Source organism: Narcine bancroftii, chromosome 8 (genome assembly GCF_036971445.1).
Source record: "Narcine bancroftii isolate sNarBan1 chromosome 8, sNarBan1.hap1, whole genome shotgun sequence".
In the NCBI taxonomy this organism is placed as follows: Eukaryota; Metazoa; Chordata; class Chondrichthyes; order Torpediniformes; family Narcinidae; genus Narcine; species Narcine bancroftii.
In genome coordinates, this window is record NC_091476.1 from 50,357,463 (window position 1) to 50,383,598 (window position 26,136).

Consider the following 26,136-nt stretch of genomic DNA (forward strand, 5'->3'; position numbering starts at 1 on the left):
GCTGTTCTCAAAAATTTAATTTAATTTTTTAAAATTTAAACATACAGCATGGTAGCAGGCAGGCCATTTTGGCACACGAGTCCATGCTGCCCGATTATACCTAATGGGCCTACCATCCTCAATATGTTTCTTTTTAAAGGATGGGAGGAAACTGGAGCACCCGGAGGAAACCCATGCCGACACCGGGAGAACATACAAGCTCAATAACAGCTTTGTACTAACTGCTGCGCTAACTGAGCTGCTCCATTAGTCGTCGAGTTGTCTCATCATTGAGCCTGATGAGGCCCAACTACTGTTGTATCATTAGCTAATTTGATGATGCTGTTTGATCTGAACTTGGCAGTGCATTTGTGAAGAGTAGCAGGCTGAGCACACAGCCGCAAAGTGCAGCAGTGATCAATGCGATGGGGCTTGAGATGTTGCTGCCAACTTAGACAGTCTCTGGTCTTTCAGTCAAGAGGTCAAGTCAAAAAGTTCTTTTTTTTTTACTGTGGAGGAGATCATGGAAGCTGAGGAATGGAAGAGACAGGTGGTGAGGTGCTGAAACCTATTAGAATGCCAGAGAGGAGATGTTAACAGCCTTGGAGTGTATTGAAGTGGGCAGATCCGGAGGGCCTGATGAAGTGCTTCCTTATACCTTGTAGTAAGCTCAGGAGGAAATTGCAGAGGTGTTTGCTAAGATATTTTCATCATTGTTGGTTCTGGGTGAAGTTGGAAGGTATCATTGTTGGGCTGTTATTTACAAAGCGCAGCAGAAAGCCAAGCAACTACCGAGCAATGAGCTGGTTAGAAAATTGCTGGAGGGGATTCTGAGAGAAAATCTATCAACATTTATATAATGAGGGTCTGATTAGAGGTAGTCAACATGGATTGATATGTGACAGATGGTGTCTCAGAAATCTAATAGTGTTTTTAAGGAGGTGATCAAGTGAATTGAAGAGGGTAGGGCAGCAGACATTGGATGTGTGCATATGAGGAGGGCCCATATGACAGTTTAGTCTGCAAGGTTAAATAACATGGGATCCAAGATGAAATAGCCCATTGTCTTCAAAACTGGCTGAGTGGAAGAAGGTAGAGAGTAGTGGTGAAAGGATATTTTTCCGATTGGAGGTCAATAGTGTGCCACAAGGATCCATATGGGTCCACTGATATTTTTCATCTATCTTAAAAATTTGAATGGCAATGTATTTACAGATAACAACAAAATTGATGATGTATGCAGGTAAACATGAACTCTGCAGAGGGTGGGATCTCATGCAGTACACAAAAGTACTGGAGAAACTCAGCATGTCACGCAGCGCCCATAGGAAGCACAGGGCAGTTGATGTTTTGTATCTGAACCCTTCTTTAGGAGCATTGAAAATCAGACAGACACCCAAGTAAAAAAAGTGGTGTGGGGGGGTGGGGGGGAGAGGGGAAGTAAGAGGAGCGCAGGCATGCAGTTAATGGGTGGATACAGATGGGAAGGAGAAGAGCTGATAAGTGGAAGGGGGAGAGGGTGTAGGGCTGAAAAGGAGCTCTCTGATAGAAGAAAGAGAAAGGGATGGGGAGCTGAAGGTAGGTAGACAGAGAGAAGAGGGAATGAGATAGAATGGAGAAGGAGGTTAACAGCAATAGAAGAAATTGATATTCATGTTGTCTGCCTGGAAACTGCGAGATGGAATATACAGCGTCTTTCCTCCAATTTACAAGTGGTCTTAACTTAGCAGTACATGAGCTATGGACAGATGTGGTACTGGGGTGTTGAGCTGAAGTGGTTACCCACTGGTAGCTCCTTCTTGTTGCAATGGACTATTGGTGGTGTAGTGAACAGTGAGGAAGGATATATCTATTTTCAACAAGATGTAGACCAGTTAGGTACCTGGGCCAAGAAGTGGTAAATGCAATTTAGTCTGACAAGTGTCACACTTTGGAAAGTCATTCCAGAGTGAGACATCCAAAGAGAATGATAGGGCCCTGAAGAGTATTACAGAACAAAGGGCACAGGTGCATAGTTCCTTAAAATTGGAAGCTCAGGTGGATAAGGTGGCGAATATACCTTGGGGCATGCTCTTCTTCATTGAGCAAGATATAGATTATAAAAGCTTCAAACTCATGACTCAGCTATACAAGGCTTTGATGAATACGGTATACAGTTCTGGTTGCCCAGCTATTGGAAGGACATTAATAAATTGGAATTGGTATTGGTGGGATTCACCAGATGTTTCTGGAATGGAGAGGGTGATTTATCAAGAGAGGTTGGATCAACAGGGTCTTCATTCCCTGGAGTGAAGGAAGCTGTGGGATGATCTTTTAAAAGTTAACTACATCATGGATAAAGTGAATGCTCACAGACTTTTTCTGTGAGTAAATGATTCTAGAATTGGAGGGGAAAGGATTAAGGTGAAAATGGAGAGATTTAAGGAGGTATATAAGAAGAAATCTTTTTACTCAGAGAGTAGTCTGCATCCAGAATGAACTGCCAGAGGAAACTGTAAAATTAGAAGGGAGTTAAGTTAGGTTAAGTTGATAGTAATAAGTTAAAGTTTGATCCTGTTTTTATGTTTAAAGGAAATTAAAAATTACTTTTTTTAAGTAACCATTTGCCTTGGTGTATTTCTATTGCTGCTGGGTTTTGGGGTCCTCTGGGCCTGTAACAGATGTCTTCATGGACATCTTCAGCATCTCACTGAAGTAGTCAATCATTTTTGCAGGGTGAAAACAGCCACCATCATCCTGGTATCCAAGAGGCAATAATAACAAGCTTCATTGACTATTGCCCTGTGGCATTGATCTCCACCATTCTGAAATGCTTCGAGCATCTGTTAATGGAGCGCATCAAAGCATACCATCCCGGAGAAACTGGACACATTTCAATTTGTCTGTAGAAGAATCTATTCCACAGACAATGCTATAGGCGTGTTTGTTCACTCCATCCTGACTCACCTGGAGAATAACACCTCATACACCAGGCTGCTGTTCATTGACTTCAGCTCAGCGCTTAATATGATCATTTCCCAGAGGCTGGTGGAGAAGGTGTCCTCACTGGGACTCAACACCCTTCTCTGTAACTGGTTTCTGGGCTTCCTAATGGAAAAACCACAATCTACCCGGATCAATAGCAGAACATAGAGCACCATCATGGTGAGCACTGGCACACTTCAGGGCTGTGTGCTAGCCCATTTCTATTCATGTTACTGACCCACTCCTATTCATTCATCACCAAATCCAGCTCCAACAGTATCATCAGGTTTACAGATGACACAACACTAGTTGGCTTCGTCAGCAACAACAATGAGCTGCACTACAGAGCAGAGGTGAAAAATCTTCTGACATAGTGCAAGAGTAACAACCTGAGTCTAAATATGGACAAGATAAAGGAGATGATTGTGGTTTTCAGGAGGACTAGGAATGATCACCTTCCACTACACATCAACAATTCTGTAGTGGAGAGAGTGGAGAGAACCACGTTCCTTGAAGTTCACTGAACTAGTAACCTATCACGGACACATATCTCCTCACTTGTCAGGAAGGCACAACAGCAACTGCACTTTCTGAGAAAATTGGGTACCATTATGTCATCCTGCTATAGGAGCTCTATCCAGAGTGCCCTGACCAGCTGCATCACAGGTGACATGGTAGCTGCTGGGTTTTGGGGTCCACTGGTCATAAGACTGGCAGAGAGGATCACTGGAGTCTCATCCTCACCATCGACATGATCTACCATGATCATTGTCTGAAGAGCGCAAAATCATTGAGGACCTATCCACCCCACACACAGCATCTTTTAGCTGTTCCAGTCAGCAAAGAGATACAGGAGTAGCAGAACTTCTTCCTTCGGGCAGTGGAATGCAAAACAGCCTGTTATGGAGTCTAGAGGACCCCAAAACCCAGTCACAATAGATATGCACTACAACACAGGGTTACTTAAACAAAGGTACTTTAATTACAATTTAACAAGAAAACAGAATTAAACTTTAACTTATTACTTAACCTACCTAACTACTTAATCCCCCCTCTAATGCTAAGTGCAGGCATGTGTAATGTATATTTAAGATTAGAAAAGTTCTTTGGATCACAGTCCAATCTCACTGGTTGCAGGGAATTCTTGTTCTGTGCACAGAAGTTAGCATTAACAAAGTTCACCAGGCTTTGGTGCTTAACAAGCAAATGGTTACCACTCAGGAGGGTTCTTGCTGGTTTTCAGAGAGAAATTCCTTTTCCAGGACATCCGCAACTGATTCCTTCTCAATCAATCTTGTCAACGAAACTTGCCCCCTTCAGGGTTCTCCAGATGATACTCTTTCTTTCAGGTCAACTTTCAGACTGCCAGTCTTCTCCGTTGACCAGGCAGCCTTCCAAAATTTGCCATCTTGCCCTCCAGGAACTGATTTCTGTGTTTCTCCTCTGTGTTTCACACCCTCCTCTCTGAGAACAAAACTCTTCTCCTCTGTCTGCAAAGATCACATGTTCTCCCAGGTAAGCTGCTGTCGATACTTTGTTGCCTCTTTCAAAAAGCATTCTGCAAAAGTCCTGCAAATATTCTGTCTTTTAAAATGCGTGTGTACAAGCTGCTCTAACAATTCCTCCCAAACCACCTCTAAATACTCCGTCACAAGCCAAATGAACTGCTCACACTAACCATCTGATACACTCACATTCACTAAACATTACTTATTTATTTTTTGTATACAATATATGAATACAGTCATGCATCGCATAACGTCCATTCGGGCAACGTCCAACTGCATATACACCCGTGGTTATTTATTGGGAGCAGGCAAGTGGAGAGCGCAGATATCTCCATTTGTTGCCGTAAATTAAGTATTGTTGATGAATGTCCAGAGTATCAAAAGGAGATCAACGTGTATGTCTCCTGGAAAACAATTAGATGGTGACCAGTGATTGCTATTTACACTGCAACAAAACAGACTGATTTCAATACTACCAATACTCTTAAGCCACTCTGTTACTCACGGGCAACTGTGCATCTTATTTTTGCTCTGATTCTCAATTTAAAAACAAGTCAGATCAAACATGTCAGATCAGTAATTATTGAACATAGTCCACTGTTTCTTCATGGCTAAGAATGCACTGAAAGGAGACGAGAGGTCTGAAACAAAATTGATTTGAGATGTGAAAGAATGCTTGTGTTTGGATGCAAATGTTCAGTAGCAGTTTCTATTCTGCAGGGGAATATATGACCAAGGCTGTTACGTGATACTCTACAATCTGTTCTGTAATCCATTCGGCGTTCACTTGTATCCTCGGTTGCCCACCCCAACCTTTTCACCCTTTTGTGAACATTTTTTTAAATACTGCGCCAAGACAACAGATCTCGAACAAACACACAGGGATTCATCGGTTTAAAACCAAATAATCAATTATTTCAGTTTACCACTGTACTGACTTGGGTAACAGCTGGGGTTTTCAACTATAGTTTGCCACAAATGAGCATTTGAGAGACGTGACAGTTCTAAAATATCAAAACGTGTATTAGGATGTTAATCCTCTGCTCCCCACATTCCCACCTGATGATGAAAGCAACCGGCACCATTCAGAGATGGATAAACTGAGAATTTCCAAATGACCGTTTAGCTGCTTGGGATATTCCTTTTCTGAGCGTCAAAGGTTATTGATTACCAACATTTTATGGCCTATCCGTTATATAAAGATACAGGGGTGTAGCCAGGTTCTAGAGTCAGGGGAGAGAGCACATAAAAAACAGTGCCACATCCACGACACATACCAAATAATTTTAAGTGTAAATGATTTTAAATCCATTATGTTTTTATTAACATCAAAACACAAGGAAGAAACAATTTAAGATTATTTAAAATCTAAACATAATAAAACACATTTTTTATTTATTTTACATTTTAAATGTAAACTGAAGACAAAATGAAGCAATATGAAAAATGTATGAAGCAACGACCACGTCTTCTTTCGCATTGCTTCATTCCAGCAAAGTTATCTGTTACTTTGTTATAATCGACCTCAGTAGCCATGGAGACCAAAGCTAACCCAGACAACCTATCCTCGCTCATTGTATAAGGAAGGTTTTTGAACTGACTCAAGGACCATTCCGCAACTGTGCTAGTTATTGGTAAAGTCAGAAATACGTGGTGCCATGTGGACAGGTTATGATAACTGGAACACATGTCATCGGCGATCGTAAATTTTAGTACATTGTTGATGTTCAGTTTCTCGACACTTGAATTTGCCTCGCTGCTAGTACACATGATCTCTTTGTACATGTCTTTGTATGGAAAAAAAAACACTTGTACCGTTTCTCTTGTATCTTTGCTTGCCCACCCCAACCTTTTCTCCCTTTTGTGAACATTTTTTTAAACACTGCACCAAGACAACAGATCTCGAACAAACACACAGGGATTCATCTGTTTAAAACCAAATAATCAATTATTTCAGTTTACCACTGTACTGACTTGGCTAACAGCTGGGGTTTTCAACTATAGTTTGCCATAAATTAGCATGTCTGCTAAAAGTTCTAATTTGTTCAGATTATTTGCATTATTAAAATGTTTTGGATTTAAATTTAGAAGCCATGTTTTTAAAGTACTCAGATCTTTTCCTTGAGCTATTTAGAACAGAATCTAAGGACACAAGGTAGGATTCAACTTTGAATTTTTTTTCGGGCCTCAAATATTCCTTCATCCTCTACAATTTCTCCATGGAATCTTTTTCTTTTACATTCTCTGTCCTGTTTGTAATCTGTATTAATGTCATATTTTCTCACCAATTTGGTGGCTTCATTCTCAATCTGTTTGAATTGAGATTCATACTCATTTTGCATGTTTTTCATATCTTTTTCAAAAAGCTGAATCAAATGAGAATCCGTAACCAGATCTAGACTCTCTGCTATAAATATGTGGGTAAATTGAAAGTCTTGTCTAGCACTTTAACTCCAGAATATAAGAAGAACTAAGAATTCATAAGAACTTTCCAGTTTACCCTTCGGTAAACTGCAAGAAAAAAAGGTATGGAAACTTTCTAGAGTTCCAAAAAAACCCCAACTTGGTTTGAATATTGGAGCTTACTGCATCAATTAGAACTAAATTTAAATTCTGTGCCCAGCAGTGCATAAAGAGTCCATTTGGAGCAACTTCCCTAATCTTTGTTTGGAGACCAGATATTTCTCCCGACATGGTGCTTGCTCCATCGTAAGACTGACCCCTATACCCAGCCCTGGATTTTTGATTGCTGGAAGAATAATGTTGAAAAAAATCTTCTGCCTTTGCTCCAGGCTATTCACTGAATTGAATAAATCATCCCACTGCATCATCATTTACTGTTACATATCACAAGGATAAAGAAAATTGATCAGTTCTGCCGATATCAATAGTAGAGTCAACAATTATTGCAAAGTATTTTGCCACCTTGATTTCAGCTATTATGTTTGATAGAACCTGGACTGATAAGGACTGTATCAGATAATTTTGAATGTCAGGGCTGAGATATGTTGCATTTCGGTCACTCAGTAATAAATGTTGCTCCTGTTATGTATCATTTTTTGGCAAACACCTTAGTAAGTTCCAAAAAATTGCCTTCATTTGTACTTGGGGAACCTAAACCTTGATACTTGTGATGACCATGGAATGCAATTCCTGTTTTCCCAAATGGAGAACCGCATTTATAATATGGGTTAGAATCATCCTATTTTTCTCTATCTCTTTTCTGTCCACAGTTACAAGGCCAGCAAAGACACTTCTGTCATTCAACAAACAAAATTTGGCAGGAAAAAGAGTTTTCTCTGCTTTTTTGTGACTCACATTTTTCATGTTTTTCAATTTTGTGTGTACCTTTAGCAAAAATCTTGCAACCAGTTTTTCGAACATTCCAACTATCTGACCAATTTGCAAAAAGCCAACAAGCAAATCAAAGTAGAGTGTTTGCTCTTGGTGGGTAAACCAGCCCATGCCTGTCCATTTTACAACCACTTTTAACTGATTTCTTGTACCAAGTTGCACTGAAATGACATCCAGCTTCATCTTTTGGAAAACTGTCAAAATTATCTTTGAGACCATATAACCACTTACAGCACAGAACAGGCCAGTTCGGCCCTACTAGTCCATGCTGTAGCAAATCCCCACCCTCCTAGTCCCACTGACCAGCACCTGGTCCATACCCCTCTAGTCTCCTCCTATCTATGTAACGATCCAGTCTTTCCTTAAATGTAACCAATGATCCCGCCTCGACCACGTCTGCCGGAAGCTCATTCCACATCCCCACTACCCTCTGCGTAAAGAAATTTCCCCTCATGTTCCCCTTATAATTCTCCCCCTTCAACCTTAAACCATGCCCTCTAGTTTGAATCTCCCCCACTCTTAATTGAAAAAGCCTATGCACATTTATTCTGTCTGTCCCTTTTAAAATCTTAAACACCTCAATCTTCTATGCTCCAGAGAAAAAAGCCCTAGTCTGCACAACCTATCCCTGTAACTCAAACCTTGAAATCCTGTCAACATTATTGTGAACCTTCTCTGCACTCTCTCTATTTTGTTTATATCTTTCCTATAATTTGGTGACCAAAACTGTACACAGTACTCCAAATTGGCTGACAAGGGCCTAATTGAAGAAGAGCACGTACTAGATCAGATGTTATAGATGTTTCACAAAACAGGTGTGGAACTGTTGGGTATTCCATATGTGTGTCAATGATCACACCTAGTCTTACTGTGTCACCTTCATCCTCTGGACGATAGTCTGCTGAAGTGGTCACGTCTTCTAGGTGCTCCATTTCCACCACCTGTGTAGCGACAGCAGCCAGGGTGCTGAAGCCAGGTAGCAAGCCTTCAGAGGTTTCCACTTTTGATGCATCGGACATCATGTGCTTGCCGAATGAAAAGTAGGCACCCAATCTCTGACGTTTGGATGATTCTTTTTCTTGATAATCTTTCATCTTTTTTCTTCTTAATGTTTTTCTCTATGGCATTCTTTATCAGAAAAATATCTATGATAGTACCAGAGTTCAGGGGAATGGTGATTGCACCCATGGTAAGAGAGCAGGGAAAGTGCATTGGTTAGGCTATGGGTGCCAAAGTATTTTGGCTTGGAAACAAATCAAAATTCATGGGTAGCCTAATTTGATGTTCTGTCCACTCTTCCAAAGTTATATTATTTTTATTGCATTATAATTTTGAAAGCCAAGGAAAAAGTAAAATACCTTCAGATCTATTCCTCCCCAGATACCAGATGCCACCGGTCCAGCGCATCAAGTTTTTCTGATGTTTGTAATGGTCTGGTACAAATCTGTGAACATAAGAAATAAGAGCAGGAGTCGGCCATCCAGCCTGTCGAGCCTGCTCCCCGTTCAATAAGATCATGGCTGATCTGATCATTGACTCAGCTCCACCTATTTTATTTTTCCCCATATCCCTTAATTCCTCTTTTTATGTAAAAATCTATATAACAAAACCTTAAGTATGTTTAATGAAATAGCCTCAACTGCTTCCCTGGGCAGAAAATTCCACAGATTCACTCTTTGGCTTGGCTTCGCGGACGAAGATTTATGGAGGGGGGTAAATGTCCACGTCAGCTGCAGGCTCGTTTGTGGCTGACAAGTCCGATGCGGGACAGGCAGACACGGTTGCAGCGGTTGCAGGGGAAAATTGGTTGGTTGGGGTTGGGTGTTGGGTTTTTCCTCCTTTGCCTTTTGTCAGTGAGGTGGGTTCTGCAGTCTTCTTCAAAGGAGGTTGCTGCCCGCCGAACTGTGAGGCGCCAAGATGCACGGTTTGAGGCGATATCAGCCCACTGGCGGTGGTCAATGGGGCAGGCACCAAGAGATTTCTTTAGGCAGTCCTTGTACCTTTTCTTTGGTGCACCTCTGTCACGGTGGCCAATGGAGAGCTCGCCATATAACACGATCTTGGGAAGGCGATGGTCCTCCATTCTGGAGACGTGACCCATCCAGCGCAGCTGGATCTTCAGCAGCGTGGACTCGATGCTGTCGACCTCTGCCATCTCGAGTACTTCGACGTTAGGGATGAAAGCGCTCCAATGGATGTTGAGGATGGAGCGGAGACAACGCTGGTGGAAGCGTTCTAGGAGCCGTAGGTGATGCCGGTAGAGGACCCATGATTCGGAGCCGAACAGGAGTGTGGGTACGACAACGGCTCTGTATACGCTTATCTTTGTGAGGTTTTTCAGTTGGTTGTTTTTCCAGACTCTTTTGTGTAGTCTTCCAAAGGCACTATTTGCCTTGGCGAGTCTGTGGTCTATCTCATTGTCGATCCTTGCATCTGATGAAATGGTGCAGCCGAGATAGGTAAACTGGTTGACCGTTTTGAGTTTTGTGTGCCCGATGGAGATGTGGGGGGGCTGGTAATCATGGTGGGGAGCTGGCTGATGGAGGACCTCAGTTTTCTTCAGGCTGACTTCCAGGCCAAACATTTTGGCAGTTTCCGCAAAGCAGGACGTCAAGCGCTGCAGAGCTGGCTCTGAATGGGCAACTAAAGCGGCATCGTCTGCAAAGAGTAGTTCACGGACAAGTTTCTCTTGTGTCTTGGTGTGATCTTGCAGGCGCCTCAGATTGAAGAGACTGCCATCCGTGCGGTACCGGATGTAAACAGCGTCTTCATTGTTGGGGTCTTTCATGGCTTGGTTCAGCATCATGCTGAAGAAGATTAAAAAGAGGGTTGGTGCGAGAACACAGCCTTGCTTCACGCCATTGTTAATGGAGAAGGGTTCAGAGAGCTCATTGCTGTATCTGACCCGACCTTGTTGGTTTTCGTGCAGTTGGATAATCATGTTGAGGAACTTTGGGGGACATCCGATGCGCTCTAGTATTTGCCAAAGCCCTTTCCTGCTCACGGTGTCAAAGGCTTTGGTGAGGTCAACAAAGGTGATGTAGAGTCCTTTGTTTTGTACGGTTTAAACGGATGATTTCAATATGATCACCAATATATCAGAATAAATTAATTCCTTTATCATTGAATAGTCCTTATTTAAAGGATTGGAAAAAGTAAAGGAATAGTTAATGTTATAAACTGTTTTGATGGAGTGAAGTTTTGTTCATTTAATAGATTACTGGAGAAATATGGTATTGCATCAAATTCTTTGTTTGCTTACTATCAATTTTGAGATTTTGTAAAGAATTATGGTAAGGAAATAAATTTTCCAAGTCAAACAAAATTTGAATTACTGATTGAAGATGAAAGTGAAAAAGGTTTTATTTCTGATATGTATAGATTGCTGCAGGAAAAAATTGGAAAAATTAAATATCTATAAAATTAAAGAGAAATGGGAAAACAATTTAAATATTGTATTGGTAGAGGAAGAATAGTCACAAATGTGTGTAGACAGTGTTACAAAATTAATTAATGTGAGATATAATATGGTTAATTATAATTTTTTGCATCAATTATAGTTAACTCCTGAGAAATTGAAAAGATGTGGATTTAGTATAACAGATTTATATTTTAGATGTAGAGAACAGAAAGGAACTTTTCTACATTCAGTTTGATCGTTTAAGAAAATTAAATATATTTGGGAGGAAATAATAAAATTTTTGAGAGATTTGTTTAAAATGGATATTCAGTTGGATCCAAAGTTATGTTTATGGGTTATGATAAGGCTCCACTTGTTGATTTAAGAATGCCTAAACCATATTTAGCTTTTTTAAAGTTCACTTTAGCAGTAGCGAGAAAATTCATAGCGGTTACATGGAAGAATGATATACAACTAAATTTGCGAAGATGGCATAATGAATTACAGTCTTCTTTGCATTTAGAAAGATAAACATATAATGTGAAAAATAATTATTCTTTTTTATCGATATGTGGGGATTATATTTTAAATGCATGGCTATAAGAATTAATTAACTGTAATGAATTTGGCACACCAATCAGGAAATGTTGGTTTTTGTTGTAAGTTTTTGGGGGGAGGGGGGATTGGGGGAAGATATTTTAGGATTGTTAGTGTTTTTTTGTGTTATAAGGGGGGGGAGGTGTAATTTTATGTATTTTCTTTGTGTGTAATTTGAAAAATTAAATAAAAATGTTTAAAAACATGGTATGGTGAAGGGAAAATGAGATAATTCATCAATGATGTTAAGGAAGAAGACATTCTGATTGAGGATAGAGGTCCTTTAAAATCCAAATGCTGAGGCATTTGAGGGGTCTAGATGCTTTTATCAGCATAGAAGTGGGAGGTCTGTAATAGCGTGGTTTACACTCCGCACAGACTGGACACTCGCTAGTCAATTTTTTTAATGTCTTCTAGAGAGTTTGGCAAATTGAGGGACTTAATATAATGATAAAATCTAGTGACCCCTGGGTGATCATGAAGACCTTTCAAATAGTCCAACTCCAGGATTGCACAGGTCATGCGAGAAAGAGCATCTGGGGGGGGGTGGGGGGGTCATTGAACTTTCCTGGACGCTAGAATATATCATAATTATAAGTAGAGAGCTTAGTTCGCCAATGTATGATCTTATCATTTTTAATCTTGTTCTTCAATTTAGTGTTGAACATGTAGGCAACAGATTTTTGAACAGTCAATAATGTGAATTTCTTTCCAGCTATTGTCTTCAATAGCAAATGGATTCTACAATGGCTTGCGCTTCCTTTTCAATAGAGGATTGCCTGAACTCTGGCCCATGTAATGTACGAGAGAAAAAGGCCACAGGTCTACCAGCTTGATTTAGTGTTGCTGCTAAAGTCCAATCAGACTTGTCAGATTCCACTTGGAATGGTAAATCCTCATCAATAGCTGACATTGTCGCCTTGACTATATCCTTTTTGATGTGTTCAAAAGCACGGAGGTTTCTTCAGACAGAGGAAAACTAGTTGTTTTAAACAGTGGCCATGCCTTATCTGCATAATTTGGTACCCAATGAACATAATAGGAGAAAACACCCAGGCAGCGCTTGAGGGACTTCTGCATCGCAGGTGGGGGAAGCTCCATAAGTGGTCTCATTCTCACTGATTTTGCTGTACTCACAATGTAGCCCAGTATAGCCAGGCATTCAGTGCAGTATACACACTTGTCATTGTTGAGGGTCAAGTTCAGATCCTTGGCCACCTTGAGGAACTTACAATCATTTAAGTCCTTGCACACACAGTGATATTGTCCAGATAAGGGTAGGTGGCTTTCAAGCGCCTACCAGTTTATCTATTTCTCTTTTGAAAACTGAAACACCATTGGTCACTCCAAAAGGGACCCATTTAAATTGAAATAGTCTGCCTTCTGCCTCACAAGCAGTAAACTGCCTTTCATCCTTTTGAATGGGCACATGATGGTAGGCTGATTTCAAATCAAATCAATTGTGGAGTATATTTTGTATTGTGCAATCCGGTTTACTATGTCTGAGATATGTGGCAGGGAATAAGCATCTAGTTGCTTAAACCTCTTTATAGTTTGGCTGTTGTCCACAACCACTCTATATTTCATGCCATTTTTGACGACTATTACTTGTGCACGCCAAGGACTTGTACTGGGTTTGATGATTTGTTTCTCTCAATAAACACCCCCATTGCATCATTACATTTAGTACTTGTTCATTTTTCAGTTTCCTTACTAGACTATTCCTATAGATTTATTTTATCCATTTTACTTCTGTGATGGTTTATATCATATTTTATATTGTATATAGATATGTTTTTGAAGGAGATAGATTGTGGAGGTAGTATAGGTCACAAATAAACACAAACACTTCAGAAAACAGACCTCATTTAAAATGCCAGAGCTCTTCTTAAGCCAGACAGTCGAGGGTCCGGGTGCCCTTGCAAAAACTTTGAAGAATGCCTATAGAGACTTCACAAGTAGGTGTTAATTGGGCATCCTGTGAAGTAATGGATTATTGATTTGAAAGCAACAATTGAACGGACTCAGAAGTTTGGGTCCAGTGCCCCAATTTGTCTGAATGCAGTTTGCTATTCCAAGAAGATCATGTGGTTTTGCAAGCAGAGAGAGAGAGAGAGAGAGAGAGAGAGAGAGAGAGAGAGAGAGAGAGAGAGAGAGAGAACTGGTTTCTGCAGCATGGCAAGCTGGCAGCTTGTTTAAAATTCCATTTTGTAGAGTTGTGAGTTCTGAGTTCAGCCTGTTTATATAACCCATGTGCTCCATACAGGAGGAAATGGCTGGCTAGAGTGTTTCACCTGAAATAAGGGAAACAAAAAGGAACTTTGTGGTGACCTGCAGAAGAAGAGGTTATCATTTGGAAAAAGTTTCTTCAGCAAGACACTGAAGTGTCTTGGAGTAAATCAGTTTGTGTGTGTCCAACAAGCAACGAATCTCTCTCTGAAACCATTGAGAACCTTCCTGAGTTGTAACCAATTACTTTTAAACACCTGAGCTTGGTGAAAATTCATAAATGTTAAATTCTGTGCACAGTATGAGAATTGTCTGATACTGGTGAACTTAGAGTAGTGAGAAGCGAGATTGGACTGTGAATCAAAGAACTTTTCTGAACTTACACACCCATTACATACACATTCACCTAGAATTAGAAGGGGATTAAGTTAGGTTAAGTTAATAGTAATAAGTTAAAATTTGTTCCTGTTTTTATGTTTAAAGAAAATTAAAAATGACATCTGTTTAAGTAACCATTTGTCTTGGTGAATTTCTATTGTTGCTAGGTTTTGGGGTCATCTGGGCCCGTAACACCTTTTTTCACTTCTCCTCTAAACTTTGATCATTGAAGTTGATTCTCTATTTTCAACTAATATTAATTTTCAATGTCCTTTACTTTTCACTTTATTTTCTATTCCTATAAAAGGGTGCATTAAATTGCATTTACCGTGGCTTCAAACTGTTTTGAAATGATGGTCCTTAATTACTGGAACTCTACAGGTTGCTTCTGTTAACCCTTTAATCCCTCTGCAATATGTGATGCTCATCTTGGGTTTACCATATCGCGCAGGTCCAGGTGAGTTATTCACTGAGCCTCCATTACACTACTAGACCACAGATTACATTTAAATTTCAGTTCAATTCTTATTTCAGATACCTACAAATTGCAGAGTGAACACATACTGCTTTTAAGATGTCATATATTGAAGTCCCGTTACATTTCAATTAAATAGGGAAGTTGTGTTCAATTAGTTGATAGGAACAAGAAATAGAATTCTCTAACGATAGCAAGACACTATGGTAAGACATGTAACATTATATCAGTACGGACAATGTACTGATGAATCAAAATGGTGCAGCCACACTGTTTTATAAGATACACCAACTACTATAGAACAAGTTAAGTTACCACAGTATGCAATGAGACAGAAAAAATGATAATAAATGTAAAAGGATTGATCAATAAATATTCACAACAATAAATATTCAGAGTACTGAATACAATGAATATTCAAATATGCTAAATGAAATGAATGTCTGAGAGATGAAAGGATCTCTGTACAGGTACACAATCCTTTATCCGGAACCCCTGGGGGACAGTGTGTTCCGAATTTTGGATTTTTCCAGATTTTGGAAAACCATATTTAAGCCTACCCAAATTGTGCTGCCATATCCATCCCCACCCGCTTCCAGTCACCCTGCCATCTCCCTCCACCTCCCTCGCCCGCCCGACTCGCGCTGCCACCTTTCTCCCCACTGGCCGGATTTTGGAGTTTTCCGGATTTTAGATGTCCGGATAAAGGATTGTATACCTGTACTACAGACAGTGAGCTTTGCAATTGTGGAGTATAGCTTGTATTGTGCAATCTGGATTACCATGTCTGAGATATGTGGCAGGGAATAAGCATCTAGTTGCTTAAACCTCTTTATAGTTTGGCTGTAGTCCACGACCGTTCATGAGTGCGGACTACCAACAAGTGCAAGCATGACTGATAAAAGCATAGTCTGTGAAAAGTCACCAATAAACCTTGGAGGCTTTGCGCACCACTAACACCTGAAGTAACTAAGATGACTTTCCTTCAGACAGATTGAGCTGTTGCTTTCTAAATGTGGAAGAGTCGTTGTCTGGTGTGGAACACAATAGCACAGGAGTAAATTGAAAGGCACTTGACTGTTAGCGTTCTACTTAATAGCCTCAGAATAGGTGGATGAATTTGGCATTGTCCAAATATGGATACAAGAGCACCGGCTATTTCGAGATTCTCAGAGAGTGACCATCAAACAATCCCTTTGGAATACAGAGTGAGTATTTTATCGTAATATATTATAAGCAAACAAAACTGTGAATGTTCTTAATGAATTCAAAATTCCAATTAGCAAACTTTCACTGTTAAATGTTTGATTTTCTTGAATTAGTTAAAGATTGTCTATTTCTGTATGTTTTAATTTGACAGTATCTAATTGGAGTTTGTCTCTCCGATTCCCCCAAACCCCACCCCCACCGCCAAGCAGCCTACTATTGTGAATGAAAATAATGAGAATGTGGTGCGAGGGAACTGGTCCTCAAAGACTGATTACCTGCTCTCAATGATTGGCTGCGCTGTGGGTCTGGGCAATGTCTGGAGATTTCCTTACCTTGCATATAGGAATGGAGGAGGTACTGTAGAGTACTTTATAATGTTATTGATTTAGATGGAATATTAAATTCAGTAGATAAGAGAATTGGTTTTGAGCTGAATAATAGTCTTTAGTATTATTGACAGAAGATATGTTGAATCCAATCTCACATCTTAAAATGAGTTGTAAAATAATGTGCAATGTGAAATAATTTTTTTTATACATACAGCTTAGTAAGAGGTCCATAAGCCCAGTTTCACCCAATTAACCTACAGCCCCAGTATATTTTGAATGGTGGGAGGAAACCGGAGGAAACTAACGTAGAAATGGGGTAAACGCACAAACCCCTTACAGACAGCACGGGATTGGAATCCGGTCCCAATTTCTGGCGCTGTAAAAGCATTGTGGTAACTGCTATGCTACCATGTTGCCATATTCTATGGGATTCTTTTACATCAACTGAAGAGTTCTCCAAGTTATCCTAAAGATGGAACTGTCAGTATTTAAAATGCTAATTAAATGTTGCACAATAGAAACGACACCAGAAAATGTCTTTGCCCTTTATCAGCATAATGCATAGTTCAAGCTCATTAATTCAGAAATTCATGAACTTTTTAATTGGTTAAATGTTTTAGTTAGCTTTATAATTAGAAAAAAGAGCATTGATTGTAATGAATTATTGTTATTGTCAGAGTTATTGTCAGAGACATCACATACAACCCAGAGATTATCAGTTAGATATGTATAGAGAGGAGTCACATGATGGAGTAGTGGCTGGTAGGAAAATACCAGCCCTCTCCAGAAAAGAAGGAAAAAAGTGAAGAAAAAGCAAAGCCCCAGACACACAAATCACAACAAATAAAAAATAAAGGTGTGGAGAAAATGGCACCTGAAAGAAAAGCCAAAAACGGGAAGAAAAAATGAAAGAAAGACGCCGGAAGAGAAAGGTGAAGGCCTTACCTGCACGAAAAAGCAGGGACCCGCCATAGAAAGAGGAGCCCACTCCCTGAGATTAGTGGAGGAGAACCCGTAGGGTCAAGACCCACTAACCGCAGGACTGCAAAAATGGCTCACGGAGCCAAACAGGGGTGCGCAACTGTTCATGACAAGGACAACACCGACGGGAGGGGAGGGACCACCTGTGGAGTGAAATTTCACTACACAAACAGCTGAGAGAGATCCGACAGCAGGGCTCCCAGCTGGAAAATAAAGACAACAATGGGAACAGGAGGGATGAGAATGAAAAAAGGAAACTAGAGACACAACAGATAACCAACCCAGAAGAAGAGGACGAACATCAAGACATTATAGAAAAAAAACCCAACAAACTGAGACAAGCAGCTCAACAAGAAAGTCAGAAGGGACACAGATACAAGGAAGAGAAATAGAAGACACAAATCCAAGAGCAGACACAGAAGAAGAAGAAGCAGAATACCAAGCTCTGCACAGAGGAATAGGAGGTAAAATGAATGGACAGTACATAGATAAAAAAAATTTCAAGAACAAATGAAAGCATGAAAAGAATGGCTGACACTAGAATTTAGTGAAATGAAAAGAAAAATGAAAAGTACAGAAGAAAAAGTGAGTAGAATAGAGCTGGTCATAACAGATGTAGGGAAAATATTAAAAAATGTGGAAGAATGTGTAATGGGGGTAGAAATGGAAGTGAAGGACTTAAAAAGAAAATTGGAAGAAAATGACAAAAAAGTTAAAGAAACATAGGAGTTGTTAGCTCAGAAGATGGATATAATGGAAACCTATAGTAGGAGAAACAATATAAAGATAGTGGCCTTAAGGGAGATGAAGAAGGCAAGATATGAAATAATTTATAGAAGAATGGATCCAAAAAGTCCTGGGAATGCCAGAAATGCAGGAAGGAATGGAAATAGGAAGGGCGCACAGAACATTAGCCCCGAAACCACAGTCACAACATAAACCAAGATCCGTTTTAGTAAAATTCCTGAGATACACGACAAGAGAATATATATTGGAGAAGGCAATGAATAAAATGAGAGAAGACAAAAAACCACTGGAATACAAAAAAAATTTTTCTACACAGACATAAGTTTTGAGCTCCTGAAGGAGTTTAACGCAGCAAAATCGATCCTATGGAAGAAAGGCTATAAATTTATGTTAAGATATCCAGCGGTGCTTAAAATAATTATCCCGGGGCAGCAAAGCAAACTGTTCTCGGATCTGGAGAAAGCACGAGAATTTGCAGAATGCCTGCAGGACAGACAGAGAGATGAAGAGATGTAACAAAAACAAGAATGATGACAAACTTCATATAAAGAAGTAAGAAGAATGTATAAGTAAGAACTAAAGGAGGGAAGAAAAGGGAAGAAAGGGAGAAGGGGAGAAAAGAGAGGAGGGGTTAAAAATAAATAAATAAAACATAAAAGAAAAAGAGAAGAAACTAGGGGGAGTTCTGTTGTAATGTGAAGATAAAAGTATTTTCTGGAGGGGGTTGGGTGGGAGAGAATAACAGTCACTGAGAAATCAGTTGACACTTGCGAACGGGTTCACAGTCCGAATGGAGAGGGGAGTTGTGGTTGCCTGGCAAGGGATAAGGGGCGACTCAGAGAGGGGGGCAACACTTAGGGTTAAGGGAATTTTAGATGTGGGAATGGTTGAAATATTTTATGTTTTAGAAGTGTTGTCATACAGTGCATTCAAAAAAAGAAAACTGAGAAATGGAAATGGGGAAAATGAAATATGGTGAGGAAGCAGAAATGAGATGTAAACAAAGTATGAAATGGCCATGTTGAACTATATTACTATAAATATTAGCGGAATACATAACCAAACCAAAAGGAAGAGGCTATTAAATGTATGGAAAAAAGAAAAGATAGACATAGCATTCATGCAGGAAACGCATCTAACTGAAGTAGAACACAAGAAATTAAGGAGAGACTGGGTAGGGCATGTAACGGCAGCATCAATGTTAAAATGTCAGATATATTTAGAACTCTGGAATTTGCTCACTGTATATCCACCTAATGAAGAAGATCAAAAGTTTATGCAAGATATTTTTTTGAAGATTGTAGATACGCAGGGGAATATATTGATAGGAGGGGACTTTAACCTCAATTTGGATTCAAAGATGGATAAAACTGGACAAAAGACTAGCAGAAAGAACAAAGTAGCCATATTTATGGTTAAATCAATGCAGGAAATGCAACTTTTGGATATATGGAGGAGACAACACCCAAAAGGAGAAGGAAATCTCATAATATTTGAGTAGACATAAAACATACTCAAGGATTGACCTGTTCCTGTTGTCAGCCCATATCCAAGGGAGAATTAGGAAAATGGAATATAAAGCTAGATTTTTATCTGATCACTCACACCTGCTATTAGCAATAGAACTGGAGGACATCCCACCAAGAACACATAGATGGAGATTAAACTCCATGCTACTTAAAAGACAGGATTTTAGAGAATTTATTGAGTGCCAAATTAAAATGTACTTTGAAATAAATATGGAATCAGTGAAAGACAAATTTATATTATGGGATGGAATGAAAGCCTTCATCAGAGGGCCGATAATAAGTTATGTAACTAAGATGAAGAAGGACTACAATCAGGAAATAGAACAGCTGGAAAGGGAAATAGTAAGTACAGAAAAAGAACTTGCAACAAAGGAAGATACAACAAAAAGAAGAGAATTGGCGGACAAAAAAATAAAATACGAAACACTACAAACGTATAAGGTGGAGAAGAACATAATGAAGACAAAGCAGAAGTATTATGAGCTAGGAGAAAAAATGCACAAAATACTAGCTTGGCAGCTTAAAACAGAGCAAGCTAAAAGAATGGTATTGGCATCAAGGAAAAAGGACAAACAAATTACATATAACCCAACAGAGATCAATTAAAACTACGAGCAATTATACCGAACTGAGAATGAAGGGAAAGAAGACAAAATAGATGAGTTTCTAACTAAAATTGAACTACCAAAATTGCAAGAAGAGGAGCAAAACAAACTGATAAAACCATTTAAAATAGAGGAAATACAGGATATATTAAAAAAGCCTCCGAACAATAAAACGCCTGGAGAGGACTGACTCCCAATAGAATTCTATAAAACATTTAAAGACATTAATTCCTCCTCTCCTGGAAGTAATGAATCAGACTGAAGAAACACAAAATATGCCAGATTCATGTAAAACAACAATAATTACAGTAATACGAAAGATGGGGTAAGATCCACTCACACCAGAATCGTATAGACCAATATTTCTACTTAACTCAGATTATAAGATCATAGCAAAACTATTAGCAAACAGATTGGCCAACTGTGTACCAAAAACAGTAAAACTAGATCAAACTGGATTTAATAAGAAAAGATGAACAACGGACAATATCTGTAAGTTCATTAACTTAATCCATGCAGTACAAGGAAATAAGATGCCAACAGTGGCGGTTGCTTTAGCAGGGTAGAATGGAATTATTTATTCAAAGTACTACAGAGGTTCAACCTACCAAAGAAATATATTAATTGTATTAAGTATTATATAAGGGACCATTGACGAAGGTGACAGTAAATGGATATATATCGAACCAATTTAAATTAAGCAGGTCAACTAGGCAGGGATGTCCACTATCTCCCTCACTGTTTAGAACCATTGGCAGAATGGATAAGAACAGAAAATAAAATAAAAGGCATAAAAATAAAAGAGAAGGAATATAAAATCGGTCTATTTGCAGATAACATCATAGTATACTTAACAGAACCAGAATTATCAATAAAAGAATTACATTAGAAATTGAAGGAATATGGAGAAATATCGGGGTACAAGATCAACACAAATAAAAGTGAAGCGATGCCAATGAATAATGCGGATTTCACAAAGTTTAAGAAAGAATCACCATGTAAAGGGAAAACAAGCAATCCGATACCTAGGTATTAGACTAGATAATAATCTAGGCCATTTATACAAATTAAATTATCAGTCATTAATGAAGAAATTACAGGATGACTTAGAACATTGGTAAGATATACCGCTAACACTGATAGGAAGGGTAAATTGCATTAAAATGAATATCTTCCCAAGGATACAATATCTATTTCAATCATTCCCAATTCCCTTAACAGAGAAATTCTTCAATGAGCTAAAGAAAATAATAAGAAAATTCTTATGGAAAGGGGGGAAACCAAGGATAGCACTAGATAAATCAACAGAATGGTACAAACAAGAGGGCTGACAGCTACCAAACTTTAAGAATTATTATAGAGCAGCACAATTAAGATATCTATCAGATTTTTATCAAACAAAGGAAAAACCAGATTGGACCAGGTTAGAGCTAGATAAAATTGGGGAGAAGGTACCAGAACATATATTTTATAAGTGGGATAAAAATTGGTGCAATATAGAAGTTCACCAGTACTGCACCATCTGCTCAAAATTTGGAAGAAGATTCACAAAGAAAGGAAAAAAAACAAATTACCAACTACCAAAATTATTATTGACTCAAAATTAACTAATCCCTTTCACAATAGATAACCTTTCCTTTAGAGGATGAGAGAGAAAAAGGATTAAAAGAATAGAAAATTGTTTTTTTGGGATTAATTTATTATCTTTTGAACATATGAAGTACAAATATGGAATAACTCATGGTACAATGTTTGCATACCACCAACTGAAAACCTACTTAAAGGACAAATTGGGAAGCAGGCTGAGGAAGCAGCTTTGAATATGTGATTACAGACACAATGATAATTAAAAGATTTATAACAAACATGTACATCAAGCTGCAAGAAAAAGAAAACGTTGAAATAAGATGTAAACCCAAGCAAAAGTGGAAACAAGATCTAAACATAAAGATAAAAAATGAAATATGGGAAAAGCTATGCTCCGGAACTATGAGAAATACAATAAACACAAGGTTACCCATGATACAATATAATTGGTTACACAGGCTATATATCATGTCCCAAAAGTTAAATAAATGGGACCCCACAGTATCAGATAGATGTTTTCGACGTAAGAAGGAAACGGGAACAACAGTACATGCAATTTGGGCATGTGAGAAAGTGAAAAGTTTTGGGAAGATCTAAATCAGGTATTAAATAAAATCACAAAAAGCAACATACCAAAAAATCCAGAGATCTTTCTTCTAAGTAATATAAGAAGTAAAGAATTAGGCCTCAAACTGGATGAAGTACAAAAAAGATTTCTACAGCCTTAGCTGTAGAAAAAAAAAATGTATAATGTCAACCTGGAAATCAGATGAGAGCCTGAGAGTACAGCAATATTACTTGGAAATGAATAAACGTATTCCATTGGAAAAAAATAACATAAAATTTAAAAAATAAGGTCATATTATATTTGAACAAATTTGGGAACCGTACATGGGACTTCCACCCCCTAAAATGATAGAATGAGAAGAAGACGAAATGAACTGACCCAGTGTGTAAAAGTAGATGACACAATTTTTTTTGTTTATTTTCATTGTGTGATGACATTGTTTAATGGGTTTATTGTATTGTATATGTTGAACGTTTAATGGGATTGGAGGGGGGTGGGAAGGAGGGAGGGAAGAGAGAGGAGAAAAAGGGGAGAAAATAACATTGTGTATATTCAAGAGAGAAATGGTTGTGTGTATTTTGGTTAATATGGTTCATAGTGTGAAAAATTTAAAAATTTAAAAAAAAGAAAAGATATGTATACAAAATAGAGAATTGAAAAATTCCATTTTAAAGTTCAGTTTCAAACATGTTGTTGAACTTTGAGGATCATTTTAAAATTGTGGTTCACAAGCAATTAGAAAGCAAGAGTGATGCACCCGATTTCTAAATTGTTGCTTAAAAGCAATTACAAAGTATTGGTTAACAATCAAGTTCCTAGATTTTCTCAAGCACACAAATCTTGTTGAGCCATTTTCCCAGAGAGATTTCTTCTTAATCTTTCACATTAGTGATCTTCAACTCCCTCTTGTCTTAAGTCATGGAGTTTCCTTCCACGATGAGGCTGCACTCTTTATTTTCAACAGAAAAGCAGTCAGAAAGTGGTCTCCCTTTTGAAATCCACTTATTTCTGAATTCCCCTTTTATTAGGAGTAAGACATAACAGCACCTATTTTAGTTACTGCAATTCAACCCTGTCTTTCACAAGGGTCCAACTCCTATGTGTTCCACAAGTCTTGACTGCTGAACTGGCTCAAAATGTCTGAATTTTCCAATATATTTCTCAAAATCATGTGACATTACATCATCAAGTTACTCAGTCTCAATTCTTTGAAACTATGTAACCATTTACTGGAATCTTTAACAGTTGCAAGCTCTAGTTTCTTGGAAACATGTGACCTTCATAACTCTGGTATGCAGATGTCACAACTCTGAAAGATGACCTCAATTCTGAATGATTTGTATGTTGTTTGTGTATAACCCTGTTCCACGAACATATTTATAGGAAATATAACCTAACATTAACCTAAATATTAATATTAAAACAGATGCATTCTACATTGAATTGACCTATTTTTGAGTGGTAGGAAGAAACTGGAGCCAGATATGGGGAGAACCATCAAATTTTTAACAGACAGCATAGGATTTAAACCCCATCACGATCACTGGCTTTGTTACAGCACTGTACTAACCACTACGCTAACATGTTGCCCCAGATGATGGAAGATGATATGTAGTATACAGAGATTGGTGGGAAGGAAAGTGAGGATGAGGGGAATACTGTTCTTTTTGTGCATGGGGCAGAGGGGGCTAGACCAGATGTGTGGGTAATGGAGGATACATGAGTTAGGGTCGAATTGATGGTGTTACAGCAACCACAAAGAAGGCATATCCACAGGGGTAAAGATGAACAATTACTTTATTAACAAAAAATTTACCTTCAAACTTTAATTCAAAATCCCCCCTTTTATAACAATGCCCACTGGTAACTATGTAAATTTCTATAACAGTGTAAAACTAATAAATTCCCCAGCCTAAATATAACATATGTAATTAAAGTCTAAGTTATATTTTCAACCAGCCCACAGAAAGACTTAAACACAAAACAAACAAGACTCACAAAACTTCAATCTCAACTGAAGCAAACATCATAAACAACATTCAGTTTGTTTGGTAAACTGAAGCCAAAAGATCTTTGAGACAGAGAGAGAGAGAGAGAGAGAGAGAGAGAGAGAGAGAGAGAGAGAGAGAGAGAGAGAGAGAGAGAGAGAGAGAGAGAGAGAGAGAGAGAGCACAAAATTCAAAGTTGTCTTGTGTTGCTTGCAGAGAGATGAACCACTGGCTTGATCCAGATCCTTTTGGCTGCCTTTAGAATGTTCATACTTTTTGAAATCCCAACATTCTAAACTGTCCTTCAGAAGATGACTCATGCTTTAGGCCTTCTTCCACTCCACAGCACCACCCAGTGTTGCTGTGCCCAGAAATTTTTAGATCATTTTCTGCACATGCTCAGCCATCTCCCACTCACTCAGTAGTCCACCTTCACCGTGGCTCTCTTAGGCAAACTGTCACTATCTAACATAAAACCACTCAACATATAGGCCAATACACAACACAGAACTCTGTAACAATGGTGGTAGAGGGAAGTCATGTTTTTTGAAGCAGGAGAATAACTCAGATGATCCAGTATTGATGACCTCATCTTGGGAGTAGATGCCCAGATTTTGATGATGCAGTATCTTTTCTTTTTGGAATATTATATTTAAATTTTCCAAACATGGTTTCATGTCAATATACAAAATGCCTGTCCCGCATCGGACTTGTCAGCCACAAACGAGCCTGCAGCTGACGTGGACTTTTTACCCCCTCCATAAATCTTCGTCCGCGAAGCCAAGCCAAAGAAAAAATAATGCAATCACATCAAATCCATTGTACATGATGGTTTTATAAAACCCCCCAAAAGAAAATTAAAACCCCACCTCCTCCCCAAATAATAACCCTAATAGGGATAGAAAAGAAAGAAGGAAGAAAGAGAAAAATAAAAAGAATACAATTAGAAAAGAAAGAAAAGAGAAGCCGACCTGGTTACCTTTCACTTGATTATAACCTTGACAAAGAGAAATCCTGAATCTCACAAATAACTTGTCCCTTCAAGACCATTTCAGAAGAACTAGCCAAGTCTCTATCACCTTGATCTTCCTCTGCTTTCATCATTTTCTTAGACAAAGATCTTGTTACAGAACATGCAGAATATATCTTGCAATCTTCTTCAACCTCATCCACACTAGGCTGATTTGTTAATCTCAAAACTGACCCACCTTTATCCTCTGGCAAATCATTCTCAAATAAAAAATGAGATTCCTTGCATGGGTAACTTTGAAATAACTCCTACAACAGGTTCTTTAACTAATTCTGAATTCAACAGTATTTTGTGAAGAGATATTGATTCTACCTCACCTCAAACACTTTTAATCAAAGTTGTCTTCCCTGTGTCCATCTTTTGATCAAGAGTTCAAACATTTTCCAAAAACAGTGACTGAACAGTCCCAGTATCTCTAAGAACTTTAGCTGGAACCTGTGATTTTCCCTCCTTTACTGAAACCAAGCCTTCTGACACAAAAGGTTTGAAAACATCCATAACATTCTTACCTGGTTTGGAACATTTGCTCTCCTTAAATACAACTGTCTGATTACATGCTAATGGCAATACTACCTTTTCTTGTCTCTTTTTCAACACTAAACAATTCGCAATAGCATGACCAGATTTCTTGCAAAAATTATATACAAAACCAGATTTCTGTCCTTTCCCACCCTACCTT

The 26,136-nt window shown here is 38.6% G+C and overlaps 1 protein-coding gene across 1 annotated transcript in view; it reads left to right on the forward strand.

The window, feature by feature from the left end:
• Window positions 1-8,976: 8,976 nt before the first annotated feature.
• Window positions 8,977-26,136, forward strand: part of LOC138741995 (sodium- and chloride-dependent neutral and basic amino acid transporter B(0+)-like) — a 92,319-nt gene continuing 75,159 nt past the window's right edge. Inside the window, exons 1-2 of the mRNA XM_069896191.1 lie at window positions 8,977-8,994; window positions 16,258-16,447. Of these exons, the coding sequence (XP_069752292.1) occupies window positions 8,977-8,994; window positions 16,258-16,447 (208 nt within the window). The remainder of the gene's footprint in view (window positions 8,995-16,257; window positions 16,448-26,136) is intronic.